The 21595-nt window shown below is 38.8% G+C and overlaps 1 protein-coding gene across 1 annotated transcript; it reads right to left on the bottom strand.

Moving 5' to 3' along the window:
* Window positions 1-2481: 2481 nt before the first annotated feature.
* LOC134798732 (arrestin domain-containing protein 17) lies at window positions 2482-20079 on the bottom strand. The gene is made up of 8 exons (XM_063771119.1): window positions 19849-20079; window positions 18866-19021; window positions 18170-18381; window positions 16083-16265; window positions 10429-10617; window positions 5226-5402; window positions 4288-4375; window positions 2482-3559 (listed from the first exon to the last, which is right to left on the bottom strand). Exons 1-8 carry the CDS (start codon window positions 19961-19963, stop codon window positions 3411-3413), a joined length of 1269 nt encoding a protein of 422 aa, XP_063627189.1. The 5' UTR covers window positions 19964-20079; the 3' UTR covers window positions 2482-3410.
* Between the last annotated feature and the right edge of the window lie 1516 nt (window positions 20080-21595).

The raw sequence follows: 21595 nt of genomic DNA, 5'->3' as shown, positions 1-21595 counted from the left end.
GGTGGTCTTGGACGTAGTTTAAGGACATACCCGGGTCCCAATAGCAATGAATATTGTTAGTCAATAACATAATATATCATTGATATGCAGAAGGAACAGGGTAGGCGATAGTACAGATCCTTGGGGTACGCCAGCGTTTATGGGCTTATAGTCCGAGCATATTCCGTCAGTGACGACTGAAATGCTACGCCCACACAGGAAGCTGGAAACTAGGGTGTTTCATTTTTCCGGACTTTCGATTTTCATCTGACTTTGCCCGAATTCTTGTTCTCTAACTGATAAAAAAATATTATACGTTAAAAAAAATTAAAATCGGTCATCATTTAGAGGTTGCACAACATCAACAAAGATTTTTCAAATAACCAACGACTCTACATCGGAGGGTAGAAAATGGTTAAGCGGATACCTTCGAGCAACACCGGCTTCCGACACATCGGAAGGGAGGGGCCCAAGCGATATCTCACCGTACAAATCATTCTGCCATTTTTCGCGGGGGGAAAGGTGCACACAGTCGCACTTCTCACACACTTACATACAAAATCCAATCTGTAACGACGACACAAATACATAGAAAATGACACACGTCAAAGACAAATCTTGCAAACCTCGATCTCTTTTTGTGTACGGACGAGTGACAAGTGTCACAACACGCACACTAACACATTTTCGTTGAAGTATGTTATTGTATTCTGAGAGATGAGAAGTCGGATTTGTCGCTCGACCGATCCGCAATTTGTACTGAGCGAGCAAAATCGATAAATCCAACAATTACATGAGACTAAAATATAATAATTGTGTTTGAATGTAATTAAACGTATGATATGAAAAAAAAATATTACATGTGAAATGTAACACTATCTTTTTGTAAATTTGATGTCCCCGACCTCTCTTTATAACAAAAAACCGAGCAAACAGGCATTTTTGTGCAGCAGTGTTCACGCGCGCGTCTGGACTCGGTCTAGTGAAAAATCCAGGTGCAACTAGTTTTATTACCCGCGCCACAGAATAATTAATAGTACTACCGTACAGAAAGGAAACTTCCTACAAAAACGAAGTTTGACAGCGGTTCAGGGTCGAATCATGCTGTTCCTTTCTAATATATGGCACTATCCCTTTCGGCTATTTAGGGTTGTCAAAAATCAAGAGATTATCTTATCTGTGGTCGTGCACGCAAAAGGAAGTCAAGTGGTGCCAACCCTAATAATTGCTCGGAGCAATGCTGAGCCGAGCGGAGCCGAGTTTGACCGAAGTCAGGAGTTTCGCACCCCTGCCCGCGCTAGATTAGATTGACGCGCTAATCTTGTACCTCGGCACATAGTCTAATAAAACATGGTCTTCCATTCCCAGAGTGACACGGGCCTACGTCACAACAACATGGCCGCTATATATAGCGCTATCGCATATTATCATATAGCGCTGTCGCATGATGACGTAGGCCCGTGTCAGTTAGGTGACCTAGAAAAGACGGGAATGGAGTACCAGGCGGAGTATATTATTATACCATGCCTCGGCAGAGGGGAAATAGTGCGAATGCCGCCTCCCTTCCGTGTTGCTCGAAGGCGGATACCATCAAAGCGGAGAGTAGTGTGATACTGAACCTTCTACATATAAATAAATTTTAAAATTAGTAGTAAACTTGGATTTTGGTTACTCGATAAATGTTCTAATTAATATTTTTCAATTTTTCCACCTGTTTTCTGTTTTCTCATTCGATTTTAGTATCAGTTCATTATATTTTGTCATTTTAGAACATAGTTCATTTTCACGAAATGTATGGGGTTCTTACTCTACCTTTTCAACTTGTGCAACCTCTAAACTTTATTCGATTCTTTTGAAAATTGAAATAGATAGTTTTTAGTGTGGGGAGACTCCATTGGTGAGCAAAGTCAGGAAAAATATTACAACTTTTTTTTCTCCATACAAAAGTGAATCACCCTACTGGAAACCCATGTGCACAACCCCTTAGGAAGCCCGTATGAGGGAAGTTTTGAGAGAAGTGCCTTATGCCAAACCCTATCGAAGGCCTTTGCGATATCCAGGCTAACAGCCAGTGCCTCTCCCTTACTCTCTATGGCGGTGGCCCATCGGTGAGTGAGGTAAACAAGGTCTCCAGCGCCTCGACCACGGCGAAACCCGTATCGCCGGTCGCTAATTAGCTGGTGGTCTTCGAGGTACTTAAGGAGCTGGTTGTTTACCACACGCTCCATCACCTTAGAGAGCAGGGAGGTGATCGCAATAGGCCGGTAGTTGGAAGGGTCGGTACGGTCATCCTTTTTTGGGTATAGGGTGAACCCAGGCAATCCTCCAGGAACACGGGAATTTCCCTGAGCGGTATGAGAGCGAGAATAGTCGCGTCAGAACCGGAGCTAACTCTGGAGCGCACGTTTTTAATACAACAGCAGGAATACCGTCTGGCCCACTGGACTTCTTGACGTCGAGGGCAAAGAGAGCACGCCATTAAGTAAATGAAACGCCAAAGAATTATTAAACACTGTATATTTGTCTTTTGAAATAATATTAGAAAACAAGGATAATGTCCATATTATATTAGAAAATACAAATCCAAAATAATAGTAAAGGTTAATTTAATTTATAATAAACGCGTTTAATTGTGTGCGTAAGGACGGAAGCATCAGTTGTCAATAAGGTAAAGTGCCTAAATATATGCCAAAAAGCACTTAGAAATGGCAATATTTTGTTACTTCAGCTGCACCGAGATTCTATAAAACGATAGCAGTATTTTTTGTTCAACAGCCGAATATAGCAAGAGATTCTCTAGTAACATTTTAGCGCCACAATATTTGCAAAATATTTGTTAGTAAACCACGATAGCATTCGCTTAAATATTACGTTACGCTAAGTTTGTAAATATATCGAAAAGCTTTCTGTAAATACGAGTAAATATTATAATTAGAAAAATGTGATCCAGTAATATTTCCGAATAGATTCTAACAAAAATTTTCCGATTTATTTTGCAATAGCATCCATCATCCTCCCTTTTAAGTAAGTACCTAGAATACCTAGATCAGCGGTTCTCAAACTTTTGTTGGTGATGGCACCCTTTTGGAAAGCGAAATATTTGACGGAGCCCCAAATTATAAATTTCGTTCGTCACTGTGGACCAGATATACCTATAGAAGAGCTGGTTTTTTTCTTACTATTACCAGTATCCTCGCGGAGCCCCAATAGAGGCTTTGCGAAGCCCTGGGGGTCCGCGGAGCACACTTTGAGAATGGCTGACCTAGATCATGTGAATCCTGTCTAACAATTCTTTATGACTAGCTTTGTGGACGCGTTCCGCAATTTTTGGGCCCGGATTCCCGATTTTGTCGGTCTTTTATCCTGGGTAAAGCGAACGGAAACTTCCCCTATAAATCGGAAAATTATTATCAGAAAGCTTTCCTACAAAACTACTGAGGTAGTGGGGGAGGCAGCACGGCCGCGTAGGTCGGGTAGAAGGGGGCAAAGTTGGCCGGACCCGCGATCCGAGTGTGGTTGTTGTCGCCGCGGTCTTGGATAGTACGCGCTGTGTATGTGGACTCCTTGTATACTGGCTTGGCTGTGGACAAAGTTTATATCGGACATTTATTACAAATACAAATAATTTATTGATAAAAGATTGTACAGTGGTTGTTCTTAAAGACTTATGGCGTATTCATAAACGCGTTACTGGCCTGAATTATACTCTGTATCTTTAGGTATTTAAATAAAAGTAAACAAATAATTTGTACATTTTCGGGTAGTTATAACATTCATTGGTTAACCGACTAAATACAAAGCCGCCTGGATCTGTAACTGAACAACCTGACTTTAACCTACATTATTTGACTGGCTTAAGGAGCCATTTGAGGGTAGATTTTGTTTACTTTTATTTAAATACCTAAAGATACAGAAGCTATGAATCGTTTGTCTTTATCTGTTATTTGTACTTATGTATTTGTAAGAAAGGGATAAAACATAATTTAACTGTATCAGGCCTGTAAAGTTTTATGAATAAGGAGGTAAGAATTGTTATTAGAGAAAAGTGACAAATGCCTGAACTAGGATTTCCTGTGTTTCAGAATCTTCTTATGCTCTGGTTTCCTAGGATAGCGGCCGTCTCCATACAAATACTACGACATCCATATTTAACCGTATTATTTAGTATAGAGACGGCCGCTATATGACGGCACCACTATCCTAGGAAAACCGATCTTTAGAGGATTATTTTGAAAATTATAGTTTATGACTTCTCTTCGATCTACATTATTTCCAAAAGTATTCACTGAATCAACAGTATGTACTTACAAAGAGTAGGGTAGAGCGACTGATGAGGTGCCGCGGGTCCGGAGCCCGGCATCACCCAGCCGCCGGTCGCGTCTCCTCCCGGCGGGCCCTGCGAATAAATAATAAATATTTTGACAACCGAGACGATAATGCTTGCGCCTTTCAAGTCGCGGGTCGCGCGTTAGAATCCTAGCTCGGATCGATGAGTTTCTTGGAATTTATATAGATAAAGTGTCATTCTATGGAACTTGCTAACTATGTAAACGAAAGTCACTAGTAAATTCATCATTCTTTGACAATTTCAATATGGCTGTTTGTTTACATAGTTAGCAAGTTCCATAGAATGAAACTCGATTTTTTTTTTGCCGCATCGTGAGGAAACCGGCCTGGTCTCAATAGTTTCCATTCTGCGTTGGAAGGTCAGATAGCAGTCACTTTCGTAAAAACTATGTCAATTCTCGGGATTAGACTGCGAACCCCAGGCTACCAAAGTGAGCCATGGCAAAAGATAATGAAGTGGGTATTGGCCCAAGATTGTCTCATTTCAAACATAGACAGAGAGAATCATACTGTCTTTGTATTACGCTAGTACCAGCACCCAAATAAAAGATGAGTATAGTTACTGACTGACAAGTTGTGTTTGCCGAATCCCGACTCGGATCGATGTGTTTCTTGGAGTTTATATAGTATATTTTTGAAGTGAAAACTTCTTTAGCGGCGCTGTGCACTTTTTGTGATGAGGAAAAAATGTTAAACCCGCGAGAGCGTAAGACGTAAGACGGACACGTGACCTGATCGAAAAACTGTTACAATGTCATTGAGTTTTCACTTCTGCCGGCACTCCCGGAGTGCAACCCGTTGTTTTTTTTTTATGTTTACCAATCGGTATGGTTACAGAGCGCATCTCAGTCTGCCCAAGTGAGCTATGCAAGAGATAACGAAATGGGTAGGTATCTTACATTAGGCTGCGCTATCTCCCCCGGGCCGAGCGGCAGCACGGCGGGCTGGCTGGGCGACGAGGGGACCGGCGCGGGCGGCGCGGAGGGCGGCGGGCCGCCCATGAGCGGCACGGTGCCGATGGTCACGTACTTGCGGTCCTTCAGGTTCGTGTGCAGGCCCGATACCACGCACTCCACCTGCAGAAATATCATGTTAATAATTGAGGACCAGAGGAAAAACGATACAAGTCCAATAGGGAATATTACGCAAAACTCTGCGCAGGGGGCGCCAATACCACTATCTATCACAATCTGGGGGTCTACCGCTAAACAAGAAAATCGAAATTTCGTTATCTAACCTCTCTATCACTTATTTAATTACACAAACGGGTCTACCGCGATATAATTTCATTGTTTTTACCTTTAATTCCGACGTTTCAGCTGAGTTGCACCAGCTGTGGTCACGGAAAGACTGACGTCCCAACCATGGTATAATAATATACTCCGCCTGGTACTCCATTCCGAGATTCGCGTATGACCTAACTGACACGCGCCTACGTCATCATGCTGTTTACAGGTTCTCAAACTTTGAAATGTGGGAGAATTTTAACCAACGGTGAAAATTATTTTAACGGCATTAATTTTAAGTTATTCATGTAGAAACATAGTAAAATAAAACAAATCTAATGTATTAAATTAAACTTTATTTATCTATACAAGACAAACGTTTGAAAAACTAATTCACAGTTACACATTAATTACCAAGCTTACGGCGTGAAAAGTTTGGAAAACATTGCGACTGCTGACACTGAGCGAGAAGGAAATAACAATTAACACGCGTTCGACAAGGATGACGGTCAGGGCATAAAGTTATCTAGATCCGAATTGTCAAATGTGCACAGCGCTATCCTGTGTTGCCAGTAGTATAAACAGAATTACCCGAAAGTCTGAAATTTCTTTCGTGAATCGGAAGATATTGCTAACGAGTAATTAAAAATGACGTGTTATTGTAAAATTTAAGCTAAAATACATATAAATGAAAATTATAAAATTATATTATTTTGTTACTTACTAATTAGTATCTTTGTTACTTTCAATTGATCTTTACTAGATATAATTTGTGTTGGCTTTGTTCACATATGTGCTTGCGATAGTGCGTAACCTTAGTATAAGTAGTACCTGTTAGTTTAGTATTGTGTTACTACCTGTGAGTTCCTATAATTGGCTTTCTGTATCCACTATAATTTCTATGGTATTGTCATAGCTGTTGGTTCTCCAAATAAATAAAATAAAATAAAAAATAAAATAAAGAAATATTTTAACTTATTAACCATAGGTATAATGTACCCATGTAACATGTTATGTTGAAATAAAGTGGCAATGTTATTGTGACGTAGGCCCGTGTCACTCTGGGAATGGAAGACCATGGTCCCAACAAATGTCAACAGAGATATTAATAAAACACCACTAAACTACCCAAAATTAGTTTATAAAATGTTCGGGGTAGACAAAGAAATTGCAGCTACCCGTTAAAGTTTAATGTTTATTGTCCACGGCACGACACGCAACACTCACAGTATCCGTACACTGGTCCGAAGATATATCCGCTGGTTTCAACATTTGAATCACTGGTCCCCAAGTAGACGATAATTTGTACCCATCCTCTCGGTTGATTCCGGTAAGATTCCGTCCGGTCGGTTTTGTGTAATTAAATATGTGTACAAAACGCGAGAGTTTAAAACTCTTTATCAGTCTTGCATATTCGAGCGATAAAGAGGCAGATAACTAAATTTCGCGTTTCCCGGTAGGCCCTTATTAACAAACCGCCTTGATGCATCAATGTCAATCAATCAATCAACAGTTTAAGGCACATAGTGGAGTAAACGAAGCAAGATGTTGTATGGAGACCCATGCATTAATTCCTCAGTCGATGAAATTTTGCTTGGTTATTGTATAGTATGAGCCGAAACTAACATATGAAATATCCAAAAAAAAAAACACTCCTAAAATAGGTTTTTATACGTAAAAATACAAATCTGTTTATATATTGAACCGAGTAATTCCTCCGTCCAAAATTATTTTACCAAATAAGTTATTTGTATCAGCATGTGATACTAGAAAAAAATCAAAAACTTTTGTCAAACATGAGAATATTTTTTTATGATAATTCCTTTTTTTGGTGCTCATTTTCATCGGAAAATTGCTCTGTCAATTTTTTCTTCTTATATGATCTTAGAATATAATTTAGCGTAGAGGGTAAGAAAATCCAAAAAAAATGCATACCCAAATTTATGTATTTTAGAACTATTAAAAACTGAGAGTGGAAAATTTCTCAGCCTGATTTCTTTTTAAATATATACTGAGTAGTCACGTATACACTTAAATCCACAATATCCAAAAGAAATATCATCACTATGGGACGATAATCCTTCGCTACATTTTTTAAATTTGCCGCCTTTTTCTACTGACAAGATTTGCTTGACCAAGTATATTTTACAAAAAAATTATTGCAGCAGTGGCAACATTGTAGTAAGTTTTTTTGGTCTTGAATTACGTTTTTTAGTATAGAAAAGCAGCAAGCCGCCACCGCCGGGTAGTATAGGGATAGGCGCGGCGCGCGCGCGGGCGGCGGCCGGTACCGCTCACGCACCCCGCTTGTACTCCGCTCCCTACACACTGTTCCCGTTATGTTTCGTTTTTAATGCGCTCGTTATTTTTTTGGATGTTTTTATAGATGAATGGAAAGAAAACTGTGAACTTAATTCAATAAATAAAATGGATAGAGAAATTTTCCACAGCGAGTAAAAAGGCAATTTCTGAAAATAGTATAGTTACATGGTAATTTTTTTGGATTTTCATTTTGTAGGTATAAAAAGGCAATAAGCTGGCATTCCAGTGAAAAAATTAGACTGAGCAATTTTCCGGTCCAAGAAACACCAAAAAATTATATTTTATTAATATTGGTATTTCTGCTGGGATATTTTTTTGGATATTTCATATATTGTTGCAATACGTTACATGAATATGTCCGGTGAAGACAGTTTGAACGGAGCATTTTTCTGTAAAAAGATATTAACGATTTGAGACTTTACGTATTTACTTTAATTCTATTAAAATTCTCTTTATTCATTTCTCATCTTAAGTTAGGTTATTTATAATATGAATATAAAAGTAAAATATAAAAACACTTACAAAACAATAAATATTAATATAAACACATTATAAAAAACCTAACCTAGGGTGCCGCCAGCAGCGGGGCAGGGCCCAAGCTACCGGTGGTCAGGGCCGCAGAGAGAGGAACCGGCGGACTATCCGCGCCGTGTCCAAGATCACCGCCTTCTGCATCTGACCCTTGATCCAACCACCTAGCGAGAGTCTCTCAAGATGTTGGTCGAGACTCTTCGCTATTAGACCGTTCACTGAAACGACTATCGGGACAATGATCGTCGAATCAACATCCCACATGGCGGTTATCTCGTGAGCCAAGTCTAGGTACTTACTGGACTTGTCCTTCTCGGCTTTCACGAGATTCTCATCATGGGGGATGGTGATGTCAACGAGCACGGCCCGACGTTGCGATCGATCTATTATCACGATGTCAGGCTTATTGGCTACAATAGTTCTGTCAGTGATGATAGATCGATCCCAATAGAGCGTGGCACGACCATTCTCGAGAACAGGCGCAGGTAAGTACTTGTAGTACGGTACTTCGCGGTCCACAAGGCCGTATAGAAGAGCAAGTTGCTGGTGAATAATCCTGGCTACGAGATTATGTCTGTGCAAGTACTCGCCGTTAGCAAGATGAGAACAACCAGAAATGATATGCCTGAGTGACTCTCCGGGACGGCGGCATGCCCGACAAATGTCGACCGTACCGTCCTTCAGGATATATTTCCGATAGTTGTTCGTCATCATCACTTCGTCCGCAATTGCACAGGCAAAACCCTCGGTTTCTCCGAAGAGGTCCCCGAATCGTAACCAGTTCACCGACGCGAGCCAGGTCCACGTCGGGTCCCGTGAGGGCCTTGTAGAACCGCCCGTGTAGCACCTTACTCTCCCATGCCGCCTTGCGATCCGCAGTACTTAGTACCACAGGTTTGCGCCAGTTCTCGTTTGCCAAGGAGAGCGGCGTTAGGTTCCTGTCTACTGCCACCACATCACGATGCATCCCACACTCGTTGTTAAGGAAATAATTCCTGAGATTGTACACCTCGCGGTTGTGGAGATCCTTGGCATTTAGGAAGCCTCGGCCTCCACACTTCCGTGGGATGTACAATCTCATAACTGACGAGCGAGGGTGTAGCATGCGATGTGTGGTGAGCAGTGATCGGACCCTCCGATCCAGGGCGTCCAGCTCGGTCTGAGTCCACCTTAGTATGCCAAAGGAGTATGTGAGTAGGGGCATTACCCAGGCGTTGAAGGCGCGCACTTTGTTGCCTCCTGACAAAAGACTGTTAAGGACTTTTGTGAGCCGACTGAAAAAGCGCTCCTTCACCGACCGTCTAATACCCTCGTCCTCAATACCCAACGACTGTGACATACCAAGGTATTTATAGGTTTCTGATTCAGAGATAGATCTGAAAGACATTGTCTCAGAGAGTTGTAAATTTCTTGTGTCTCAGAGAGTTGTAAATTTCTATTATTATTATTCTTTGGATATTTATACAATACTTATTATTTATTGATACTTTATCATACTGTAAAGTTTTTTCTGGCTGAGGAATTACTGCGGGGTCCACTACCTTTATTTACTACATTAACAGTGTGTGTAAGTTACTCTATGGTTTACTAGCTAGCTTAGTGCTGCACTCTGGCGACAGAACATTGCAGTAATACTGCTGACGTTTACAACATTTCAATGGGTATAGAATGTTATCCTAGAAAGATCCTATAGTAGGTATGCATAAATCACGCTAACACAACATTTTAAGTGAGGAACAATCCCACCATACATGGTTTTAATAAATCTCAGTGTCACATCTAGATGAATGCTTCTAGTCGGCATCGACAATCATCGTCAGTTTTCAAGGAGTATGAGCTTAAGCAAAGTGTAAACACTCGTTGCTGTCAATCATGCCATGGCACGATTTGCAACAACATTCTACGCTTAGCGGCAAAGTGTACACGGCGTATAATGGCGACTTAGTAATCGTTAGTTCAAGACCTAGAAGGTATAATACACAAACAGAAAATCATTGTTACAAGCAAAGTAGAATAACCTTACCTTCAGATCGTAATCCAAGTCGATAATGCTACAATTAACCAGGTTAGAGGGCGGTATCGGGGGTATCTCGAGCCGCATATCCCAGTGTTTGGTCGAGCCGGCCGGCGCGGGGCCCTCTTGGACCGTTAGTACCACTTCTTTGCATTTCTTTGTGGCTGTGCTTGGCGAAGTGGCCCGGTATGTCACAACCTGAAAAAATATATTCTTTAAATGATTGGGAAATTTGGGAATCAAGACTTTAAAGGCATCCTGCACAAGGCTTTTTTGCAGAGACATCTTAAAACCTATCGAATAAGAAAGTGCAACATTCTACAAGGGCCATCAGTGCATTGCGGATAATAGGGTCTGGTGGCATAAATATAAGACACCGGTAAAATAAGACTTAAGTTTGTACACTCAAAACTTATTATATTTCTTTCCTATTCCATTTAAAAAGAAGCATTGTGTGTAGACTTCTTTTTAATTGGGATAGGAATGAAATAGAATAAGTTTTTGAGTGTTTATTGTTATTTTTACCCGTGTCTTATATTTTAGCCCACCTGACCCTACTACACGGAATAATTTAACCCTCTAAATATTTACCTATTTGTAAGATTTTAACTAAGTCTTCTTCTTCCTCGCGTTGTACCGGCATTTTTGCCACAGCTAATGGGAGCCTGGAGTCCGCTTGACAACTAAACCCAAGAATTGGCATAGGTACTAGTTTTTACGAAAACGGCTGCCATCTGACCTTCCAACCCAGAGGGTAAACTAGGCCTTATTGGGATTAGTCCGGTTTCCTCACGATGCTTTCCTTCACCGAAAAGCGACTGGTAAATATCAAATGACATTTTGTACATAGATAAGTTCCGAAAAACTCATTGGTACGAGCCGGGGTTTGAACCCACGACCTCCAGATTGCAAGTCGCACGCTCTTACCGCTAGGCCACCAGCGCTTTTTTTTTAAACTAAGTATACCTACTAAATAGCGGCATTACAACTGTTATACAATTTATACGTTTTATAGTTGCCGAATAAAAGGGCTGTGTGATTATCTAAATCAGCGGTCGGCAACCAGCGGCCCGCGAGCCTCCCTGGCTATTTTGTATATAATATTGACAAATGTCTGATAAAGTCATAAATTTTAATTTTTAACAAGCAGAAACGTCTGCGAACGATGCTATGCACTGCACTGCACGATGCGATGGCAGAGCACTGGAGTATCGATCCAGGGGTCGTGAGTTCAAGTCTCACCCAAGACAGTAATTTTTCCACTTTTCAAATTTATTCTAAGCTTAAAGTCATAAATATTAACAAAGTGCGGCCCGCGTCCACTTCGTTAACTGCTATGTGGCCCTTGGCTGCTAAAAGGTTGCCGACCGCTGATCTAAATCATACTCCAAGAAAGACGGGCATGCTTACAAGACCAAATTTAATATTAGTATGGATAATCAAATCAAATAAACAGTAATAGATGTCATATACCGAACAAAAATGACTCAGTTTGTTTTGAAAACTAAGGGTTGGTTAACTTTTAGCCATTTTGGGTACAAATTCCTCAAACTGTTACTAATGTTAAACATTTTTATTTCTATGTAGCCGCCGTTTACCACATTCATTTGGCTGAGCCTATGACTCAACTGGCGTTATTAGCACAATGTATTCATGATGACGTAATAACAGACTTGCTTCGTATGTTTTGGTTAAGTTTTTTATGAAGCCGTTACATAATACTGAGGTAACTGTGTGAAAATGTTTTACAACGCATCTATTCGGCACGCTAAGCATAAAGTAACTCATTTTGAAATCTCTTTCAATTGTAGAACATATCGTACAAGTACAAGGTATACAATTGAATGACAAGCAGCTAGCACTAAGGAAGTATTCATTTTGAGCCTTATTCAGATTCAGATTCAGATGTTTTATTGGTAAAAGGCAATCATTTTACAAGTCAATAAATATATGTACAATATCCAACTGTTATTTTACATTTCAGGTATTTGCTGATTAATTATTATTACATATTGATATTAATATTATCTGAATATTATATATTTACATTAATTTTTGCATTTAATTGTCTCATTTCAAACATTGTCAGAGATAATCATATTATCTTTGTCTTACACTAGTACTAGCACCCAAAAGAAAAGGATGAGTGTAGTTTTTTATTCTTATTTACTGACAAATTTTACCTATATTTTTTGGATTAGTGATGATATTCTATGATTCGAAAAAATCATCAATGCTATAAAAGGCCATGCCTAGAAGATATTCTTTTAATTTTTTAAGAAAGATTGCATCGTTTGGTGAATTTTTAATATCTGCTGGAAGAGCATTATAGATTTTAACGCCAAACACAGCGAGCGACTTGCGAGTTTTGGCTAGGCGGGCGCGCGGCACGAGCAGCAGGTGCGGGCGGCGGCGCGCGTCGCAGCCGAGACGCTGCGCGGTGGTCATGTATGAGCTTAGATTCAGTCTGACGTATTTGCAAGCCTCAAGGATGTAAATGCTATGCAAAGTTAAGATTTTGTCCTTATCGCGTTGTAAAAAGGTTCCTAAATGGTCAGTGGAGAAATCATTTATTTAGATGCTAAGCGGGCGAAGTGTTCAAAATTACCTTGACACACTCTTATTCTCCTAATAATAAAGTCGCGTCAAGATAATTTTGAACACATGGCCCGCTTAGCAACTTCTGCTGCTGACTGTACAAGATATATACAGTGGTACTACTAAACGAAATTAATAACTAGCTTAAATCTAAAATACGCCCTTGCGGCATTGAACCAAGGATGCTGGTGGCATTTCCTCGCTATATATCACAATGCTAATACGTTGTGCGAGGTAGCCGCCAGCTCAGTTCGGTCAGTTAGATATCATTACAGGTTGTATTAGTGAAGATGGTGTATTGTTAATGTTAAAAAGGGGAATCAACACATTTTACTTTGCGGTAGTTCCCATTTCATTTGCGGTCTCACCTCATTAATCTGACGATAATATCATTCAGCAAATAACGGTATAGCTTTAAAGTGTCTACATGAGAACTGTAAGAAAATTTGTCGATGACAATCGGACATAACATACCTGTATAAGTCTTGTATGTCCGATAAGTAAAGCACATAAAATCTCTTTGCTTCGCCGCAGTAGGGTAAACACAAAGGTGCTTGTCAATACAAACATAGAAGAAAGGATTTTCACTTCGTTATCGTTTTCAAATATGGACATAATGATAGATGAAGTAAGGTTGTTTTTGTAATAATATTACAGACGTAAGGAATTCAAGATAATAGCTTATCTAGAAAATGCAGTTTTAGTTCATCGCCTTCCCAAGTACTTAACCAACTTTTCTAAATTATACCATTCAATATAATAATATAATATGTGACGTCCCACGGTCAAAGGTACCTTATGGCGGGTATGGAGTTATGCATACCCCAGTAATCTACAATAAATAAGCTATCGATAACACAAAAGATCAACCTTCTAGGTTGCGTAGTTACAGAGATATGATTTTTTGAAAATAATGTTGTGAAATTAGCAACTTTACGATAGAGAAGTTTTAAGTTTAGCCGCCTAAAAAACTATGTTCCTGAAGTAAGTTACATAGTTGACTACAAATAATAATACCTTATATATGTGAGATTAAAAAAATATTGCGACTTGTTCTGTAATGCAAATAGAAACTTTTGATATCGACTGATTTATGTGTATACTAGCCAATCTCTTGAAAATAAAGTTTTATTTGATTTTCACGATTGATTGCAATGAGCTCTCAAGATTTAAATTCTATCTATTATAAAACGACACTGACAGACAGTTTAAGCAAAAAACAATACCGATTTAGAGGTGAAAATGTATTTTCTGACTTTTTCATATAAAATCACAAAATTGAATATTTTTACTTTTAATGTGACACACAATCAATTTTTCTGAGCACATATGAAAGAAATTCTGTCATTCAAATGAAATAAATCCTAAAACCCCAACTAAATACTATATTTAACCCCTTATGCCACTTTAAACTTACATAACAATAACAGTATTTGCTCCATACATTTACGAAAAGGTACCTTATGGAAATAAATCTAATAATACATCACTACAAAATATCAATCATATTACAGTTTACCTTTAATAAATAGAAAATATTAATTTACATTAAACTGCCCCAAATCTAATTAGTTCTTCGTCATAATAATCTTAAAAAAGACCAATAATTTGTATGTAATGAAAAGGTACCTTGTGATTAAGTTACATGATGAGGCATGATGATGATGGAACAGTTAGGATAAACTAATAATATTTTGGGGTTAAGATGGTATAAATCGTCTATTTCTTATCAATAATATATTTCGGTTGCTATTGAAGATAAGCGGCATTGAGGTTCAATGACCTCAGATATTCCATAAGGTAATGCGTCGGGTATTGGCATTTTTCAGCAAACCAATGGCTGATTTACTGCATGCGACCAAACCAAATGAAGATTATTCTAGTTAAGAAAGACTTGACGAGAGTAACTTTGGTATAATAGCAGGCTACTTGGATTTGTGATGTCGGTCTATGTACGGTTATAATATTTGCGAGGCGCCCCAACCAGAACTGAAATTATCAAATTAGTTTTGCAGAATGCTAATACAGTTCTCTACCAAACTTCTTTTCCCGTATTGACTAGTTTTTTTGGGAATTTTCAATCTTTTTTCCATAAGGTACCTTTTCTACTAAACTCTGAGACGACATTACTAGGCTTATAACTAACTTATAACAAAAATAAAAACAGGTAAATAAACGTTACGCATTAAGGTTTCAGATCACACAATAAAAAAAAATTGAGCATTTTTTCACCTCTTTACAAAACATTTCATATATCCGAAACTAGAAACCCTCATAAGGTACCTTTTCCCGTGGAACGTCACATATAATTGTTTTTAAGAAATCCTCACCTTTCATAAAGATACCTACACAACGTTTAGGGTATGTTTTAAGTTTTTTTGTGGTCAATAAGATGTTATTAGTGTCCAAGATAACTCTGCACCGACTTGGCAAGCGATAGAGTATGGAAGAAGAGTAAAATTTGTATAAAAAGTAGATGAATAGAATGGAGTTCCATACTGAGATGAATTGTCTATGATATGATCATCAAGGAAATCCGTGATTAAAGTATAAACATGATTCTGTAAAGGTCCTAGAATAAAAAAAATCACACTTACCTTTCTTAAAAACAGTTTAACCAAATGCAACTGCACATTGCCCTTATTCTCAATGTCCATGGACAATAGGATCACTTGTCCTGGACAGTAGCCGGACACCGGGGCTTGGATGTCCACTGACAGATGGAGGATTAGCATGAAATAAATAACACTTACCTTTCTTAAAAACAGTTTAACCAAATGCAACTGCACATTGCCCTTATTCTCAATGTCCATGGACAATAGGATCACTTGTCCTGGACAGTAGCCGGACACCGGGGCTTGGATGTCCACTGACAGATGGAGGATTAGCATGAAATAAATAACACTTACCTTTCTTAAAAACAGTTTAACCAAATGCAACTGCACATTGCTCTTATTCTCAATGTCCACGGACAATGGGATCACTTGTCCCGGACAGTAGCCGGACACCGGGGCTTGGATGTCCACTGACAGATGGAGGATTAGCATGAAATAAATAACACTTACCTTTCTTAAAAACAGTTTAACCAAATGCAACTGCACATTGCTCTTATTCTCAATGTCCACGGACAATGGGATCACTTGTCCCGGACAGTAGCCGGACACCGGGGCTTGGATGTCCACGGACAGCGGTGGGGACGCGCAGCAGAAGCAGCAGAATGTCTTCTCCAGCTGCATGCGGATTGGCTCCTGTACAAACAGCAACACTCTTTTAACTGTCCATAGGTGGACCTTAGGCCTTTTGTAATAAGGGTTACGAACTATCAGTTAACAGTGTGGGCGATGGTATAAGTTAGCGGTCGGCAACCTTTTAGCAGCCAAGGGCCACATAGCAGTTAACGAAGTGGACGCGGGCCGCACTTTGTTAATATTTATGATTTTATCAGACATTGTCATTTGTCAATATTACATACAAAATATCGCGGGCCGCAAGTGAGAGGTTCGCGGGCTGCTGATTGCCGACCGCTGGTATAAAGGCCTGCGCAAACCGGCGGAGCGCAGCGCAGATTACCGAGGAGCATTTACGCCGCTCAGCGCACACCGACGAGGTAAAATCCCCGACATACCGCGAGCACCCGCACAGCCTGGCGCTGGCGGCCGGCGCACCAGGGAGCACTTCAGCGTAAGCCGGGGGATGCCGCCGTGTGTACTCTATCAAAAGGGATTAGTGACTAGTGTGCACGAGTTCTCCTCCGTCGTCCCGGTGCTACTCCTGCGCACTCGGGAGGCCTCGGCGCATACCGCGGGATCCCGCGGCATGCCGGCGCCTACCGCCGCGGTATCCTCTAACGTGCTCCTCGATGCCGCGGAGTAACAATCCTCCGTGATGCTCCGAGGTCGGTCTCAAAGCATTTAAATTTATACCTAAATGTAATTGAAATAGGGAAGATTATACATTGATAATTTTTAAGTGATCTGCGCTGCGCTCCGCCGGTTTGCGCAGGCCTTAAGTGATTATAATATCAATATTAATCAAAATCCTGAAAAAGTAAGGTAGTGAGAAAACTAGTAAGTATATATGACACAAAAAATAAAGCGGCCATAATTTATTTTTAACTATAGATGTTTGAGGCAAAAAGTTCCTTGTCCTTTGAAAAATCTTCGTAAATATTGACCAATAGTGAAAAATATAAAAATTGATGATCTTTCTTAGGTTGGTATGCCACCTCATTAGGCAAAATGTGAGACGCAAATACACATTGGGCCAAGAAATTGGATAAGTGGAATATCGTGTTCAAAGACAATAAAAACCGTGTTAGACATTTTTTGCGCCTTTTTTAGACGGAAAAATTGGGCTTATTTGTTAATTTGCAATTGCATAATAAAGTTTACTTATGCTTGTATAAATAAGTAATTGCTGCCTGATCTAATGAATGTGACGTAATTACATATTTTGAGTAAAGTAAAACTACTCTCATTACTTTAAGTGTAACTTTCAACAACATTTAAATAACAGATTGTTCATTAAGTACCCAAATTAGTCTTATTTACTTGAAGATAAAGTACTTAATTATACATTGCTATCATTATAGCCGGAACTCGACATTTAATTGGACCGCTACTACAAATTCGGCCCACAAATTGTAAAATTGAACATTGACTCCTTTACAATAAAGTCCTAAATTAGTAACTAAAGTAGTAGTGTAACTACATAATAGTTATTTACGATACAAGTGATACAAGTGCGGAAAAGAGGTAATTCGAAACAAGTGGCGATAAATTAAAACACGGCTGAAGGGAGTGTTTTAAATCGACACGAGTTGCGAATTACCTATTCGCACGTGTATCGTACAACGTTTTACAGTACATATGGCCCTTTAAACATTTGACATATGTGCTATTTTACGCACTATATAGTGCGGGAAAATAGGACCATATGTACTGTAAATACATTTATGGATGAAGGATGGTTTACTTACTTGGTCAGTGCAGTAATGTATTGCGTGGCCTACAATCTAAGGAAGTCTTGACATTGGATGCGGTTCTTCACGCTGCTCCGGTGCGAGAGCAAGACATCCCTATATATGCGCACAGCGCTGTCTCACTCACCCACCATCAGTGCCCAAGATTAAAATTTAAAACAGGCTTCTTACCCGGTAAGATGGATTGAGATTAAGATCCAAAGCGTTGATAACAGTGAAAGCCATTTTCGTCTCCTGGTCAAACTTCCACGGACGGTCAAGGGTCACCTTGACAGTGTATCGGACATATCCGAATTCGCCCTCGAAAGAGGATGGTAGCACGGGCGGCAGGGCGCAAGTGAAGCTGTAGACCTGCTTGCCTGCTGGCACTTCTATCTCGTTACCTGGTAGGATCAAAAAAATACAAATACTTACTAAATGTATTCTATTTCTATTCAGTAAATAGACGTTACACTCTCGTTTTAAGGCCCCATAGGTTCGTATTCTTCTCTCACTCTCATTGAGTAAGCATGAGCGAGATGGATCTGCGTGCTTGGGACCGCGGATATCATGTTTATTTTTAATTTTTGTTTGTTGTAAGTATTATCAAAAGCAAAAGTAATTGATGAGATGAAAAAAAATTGTGCATTTTTAGAAGCAATTTTCATACTTTTAGCTTTTGTGCATACATTGTTACAAAATTTTTAAAGTGCTTTTATGATTTTTTTTCTATCAAGTAAATCAAAAAATCAGGATTAGAATTAATAAAGTCACTAGAGAAAATCCTCAAGATTGCTAATTGAAAAATAGAAAAAGAAAAAAAAATAGAAATATTATATTTCACAATATTGTAAACAATAAAAGCGGTATGATTTTTCGGAAACATACCAGTATTGCTTCCAAGTAAATAGTAAGATATTTGGAAGTACTCCTCATTCCCTGTGTGTACTTCATCAGTGTTCTCAGTTTTCCCGTCAGATGTTTGCTGTTCTTTACTTTCACGCCACTCTGTGTGGGCCTCGCCTTTGAACTTGACATGGATACCTAAAATATTGCAATCACATTGTTCAAATTGAGTTCAGTTCAGTTCAAATATACTTTATTCAGGTAGGCCTAGCAACAAGCACTTATGAATTGCATGTATTACATATACATATATATTATCTTAAGCTAATTATCAGAGCAATTTATTGATGTTAATATATTTGTCTTTATAGATCAGAGAGTGGCCCACGACAGACCTCAATGGAAAGAGCTAGAGGAGGCCTTTGCCAAGCAGCACACTGAGCTTACATATACTCTATAGTCTTCAGACATAGTCTAACAGAATAAAAGGGCTTAATAGATAGATAGATAGATCAGATGAATATGTACGTAGTTTAACCCTTTAACGGACAAGACTTAAAAACATTCTCAATTCTGTCCCAAAAATTCTGAACAAGAAAAAAACACAAAAAAATGATGTTATATTATAATGGTGGTCTTTTTTGAGACCGTTGCCTTATAAAGGGTTATGGGGACTGGCCGAATCTATCAGCTCACAAGTGTTACTACTTTGGAATGCAAAGATACAATAATTAGATACTGATTTTGATTTCTTACTCACAGCCATTTGATAGACTGAAATAACTGTAAAGTTCTGTTCAAAACAAACATACGCCCACATTTTTTATGACACAGACTCAAATGAACGTTCGACAGTTTGCAAACCAATTAGTCGGCAATTACAAGTAATCATTTGCGGCAATCGAAAATTAGAATGCGAACAAGGTGCACTTGCATTAAACAATCAATAACCGCGTTGATTACATATGAATTATAATTAGACAATGAATCATCAATTCATTTATCATCGCAAGTCTACCACTTACCACGAACTTTTTTGGGACTATCGAAAACATATTCTATCCTTCCATTTATTGTTTGGCCGGCATAATATGTGTTTAATTGATTGTCTAGATAAATAATTGCTTCTTTAAGGCCCATTCTTTAAACACCAACACCGAATTACGAATGAATAATCTAAGCTTAGTCAAATACACTGGCTAAAGATTACGAATACGAATAATAAAATAACCGGAAAAGGTTACAATAATTTGACAGCCTATCAGGCCGTGAATGTATACTTCAAAAATGTTGTTTGAGCTATGGTTTCAATCGCTGGAAATTGTATTGCTCCCCGACCAGGGTCAGCGAGACATTGGACCGTCGGAAGCAGCCTTAAGCGTTTCGCTTAAAAAACTCGCATCCAGGCCATAATTGTTAAAAATGTCACTGTTGTGTCAAGTTGACAGTGACAGTTTGATTGTAAAGTTTTGCTAAAACTTTTTAGTTTTTGCTTGGAACTTTCGAATGATCCTTGGAACCAGTGTTGCCAGATGGTCACAAAAGTCACATTTTTCGTGACTTTTCGCCTTCTCGTGTGACATGTGCGTGACTTACGATCTTGAGGCAATTTTTGTGACTTTTGGACAAGTCGAATTTTGGACAAGTTTAGTTCTGCAATTTGTATTATTTAGGAACGCGGTGAACGCACCCAAGTTGACGCTTGCACTGACACCTTGACGTTACGTCCACCATCAGGTTTATTATAATAGTAGTGGCAAGATGAGACTTGTTACCTTGACATGACGGTGTCACTTAGTTTGATACCGTAAAACGGGGTGAACAGAAATCGCGGGGTGAATAGAGAAATTTTGAACTTTTTCTTTCAAGTTGTTATATTTAAAAACGTACATCTCTAAAATTCGATTTTTTGGAATGCGTATATAGTAGACTCTTTATTCTCTACATTGATACCAAAAGAACTTAATCAAACTGCCTAAAAGTTAGATTTTTTTGAGTAAGGTCTCGCCGAGGTAAGAAATGAAGCCTGTCTGAACTTTGTTCTAGCGGTAAATGTTTTGACATTAACTAAGTAAAAGTTAGCTAACCTGGTAATATAGTTACTGTAGTACCTAAATAATAAATAATATCACTAATTTTCTCTATAATAAAGCATTTTTTTGCAAAAAAAATCAATAACAAGCAAATTTACGTGATAAACGGGTCAGTGGACACGCATATGGGGTGAACAGTTACGCCATAGGGGGTGATTAGATACAACAAAGGGGTGTAAAGACACACCTAGGGGGTTAAAAGACACGAAAAAATAATTTTGTGTCAAATAGCTGTCTAACAGATATATATACCATTTGCCAAAAGAGTATCCACATAATAATGACCAAATTCGATGCCTATGACAACTAAAACTTAATATTTCTATTCACCCCTTTCTTGTGTCTATCGACCCCGTTTTAAGGATATGGAGAAAACAGGTAGTTTTCTTTGATTTTCTCTGAATTGGGTTGGTAAAAATTTATTTCACAAATGCAAAATTGAAGAACTAACCAAGACTCAAAAAATGATATCAAAATTATTACTTTTATCATTTGGATTATTGGCCAAAATCGTCCTTGAAGTTGAAAATCGTGCCTTTTCACCCCGTTTTACGGTAGTAGTAGTTATTTTTTTTAGTGTATGATTCATTTCTTTCAGCCTCATATCTCGAATATCTGTATACGAATAGCATTATAATTACTTCGGATAAAAGTTTTATCACAAAATTTTCTACAAATT

The sequence above is a fragment of the Cydia splendana genome, chromosome 17 (genome assembly GCF_910591565.1).
Source record: "Cydia splendana chromosome 17, ilCydSple1.2, whole genome shotgun sequence".
In the NCBI taxonomy this organism is placed as follows: Eukaryota; Metazoa; Arthropoda; class Insecta; order Lepidoptera; family Tortricidae; genus Cydia; species Cydia splendana.
The sequence above is the reverse complement of the archived record's forward strand: the minus strand, read 5'-3'. Positions and strand labels throughout refer to the sequence as shown.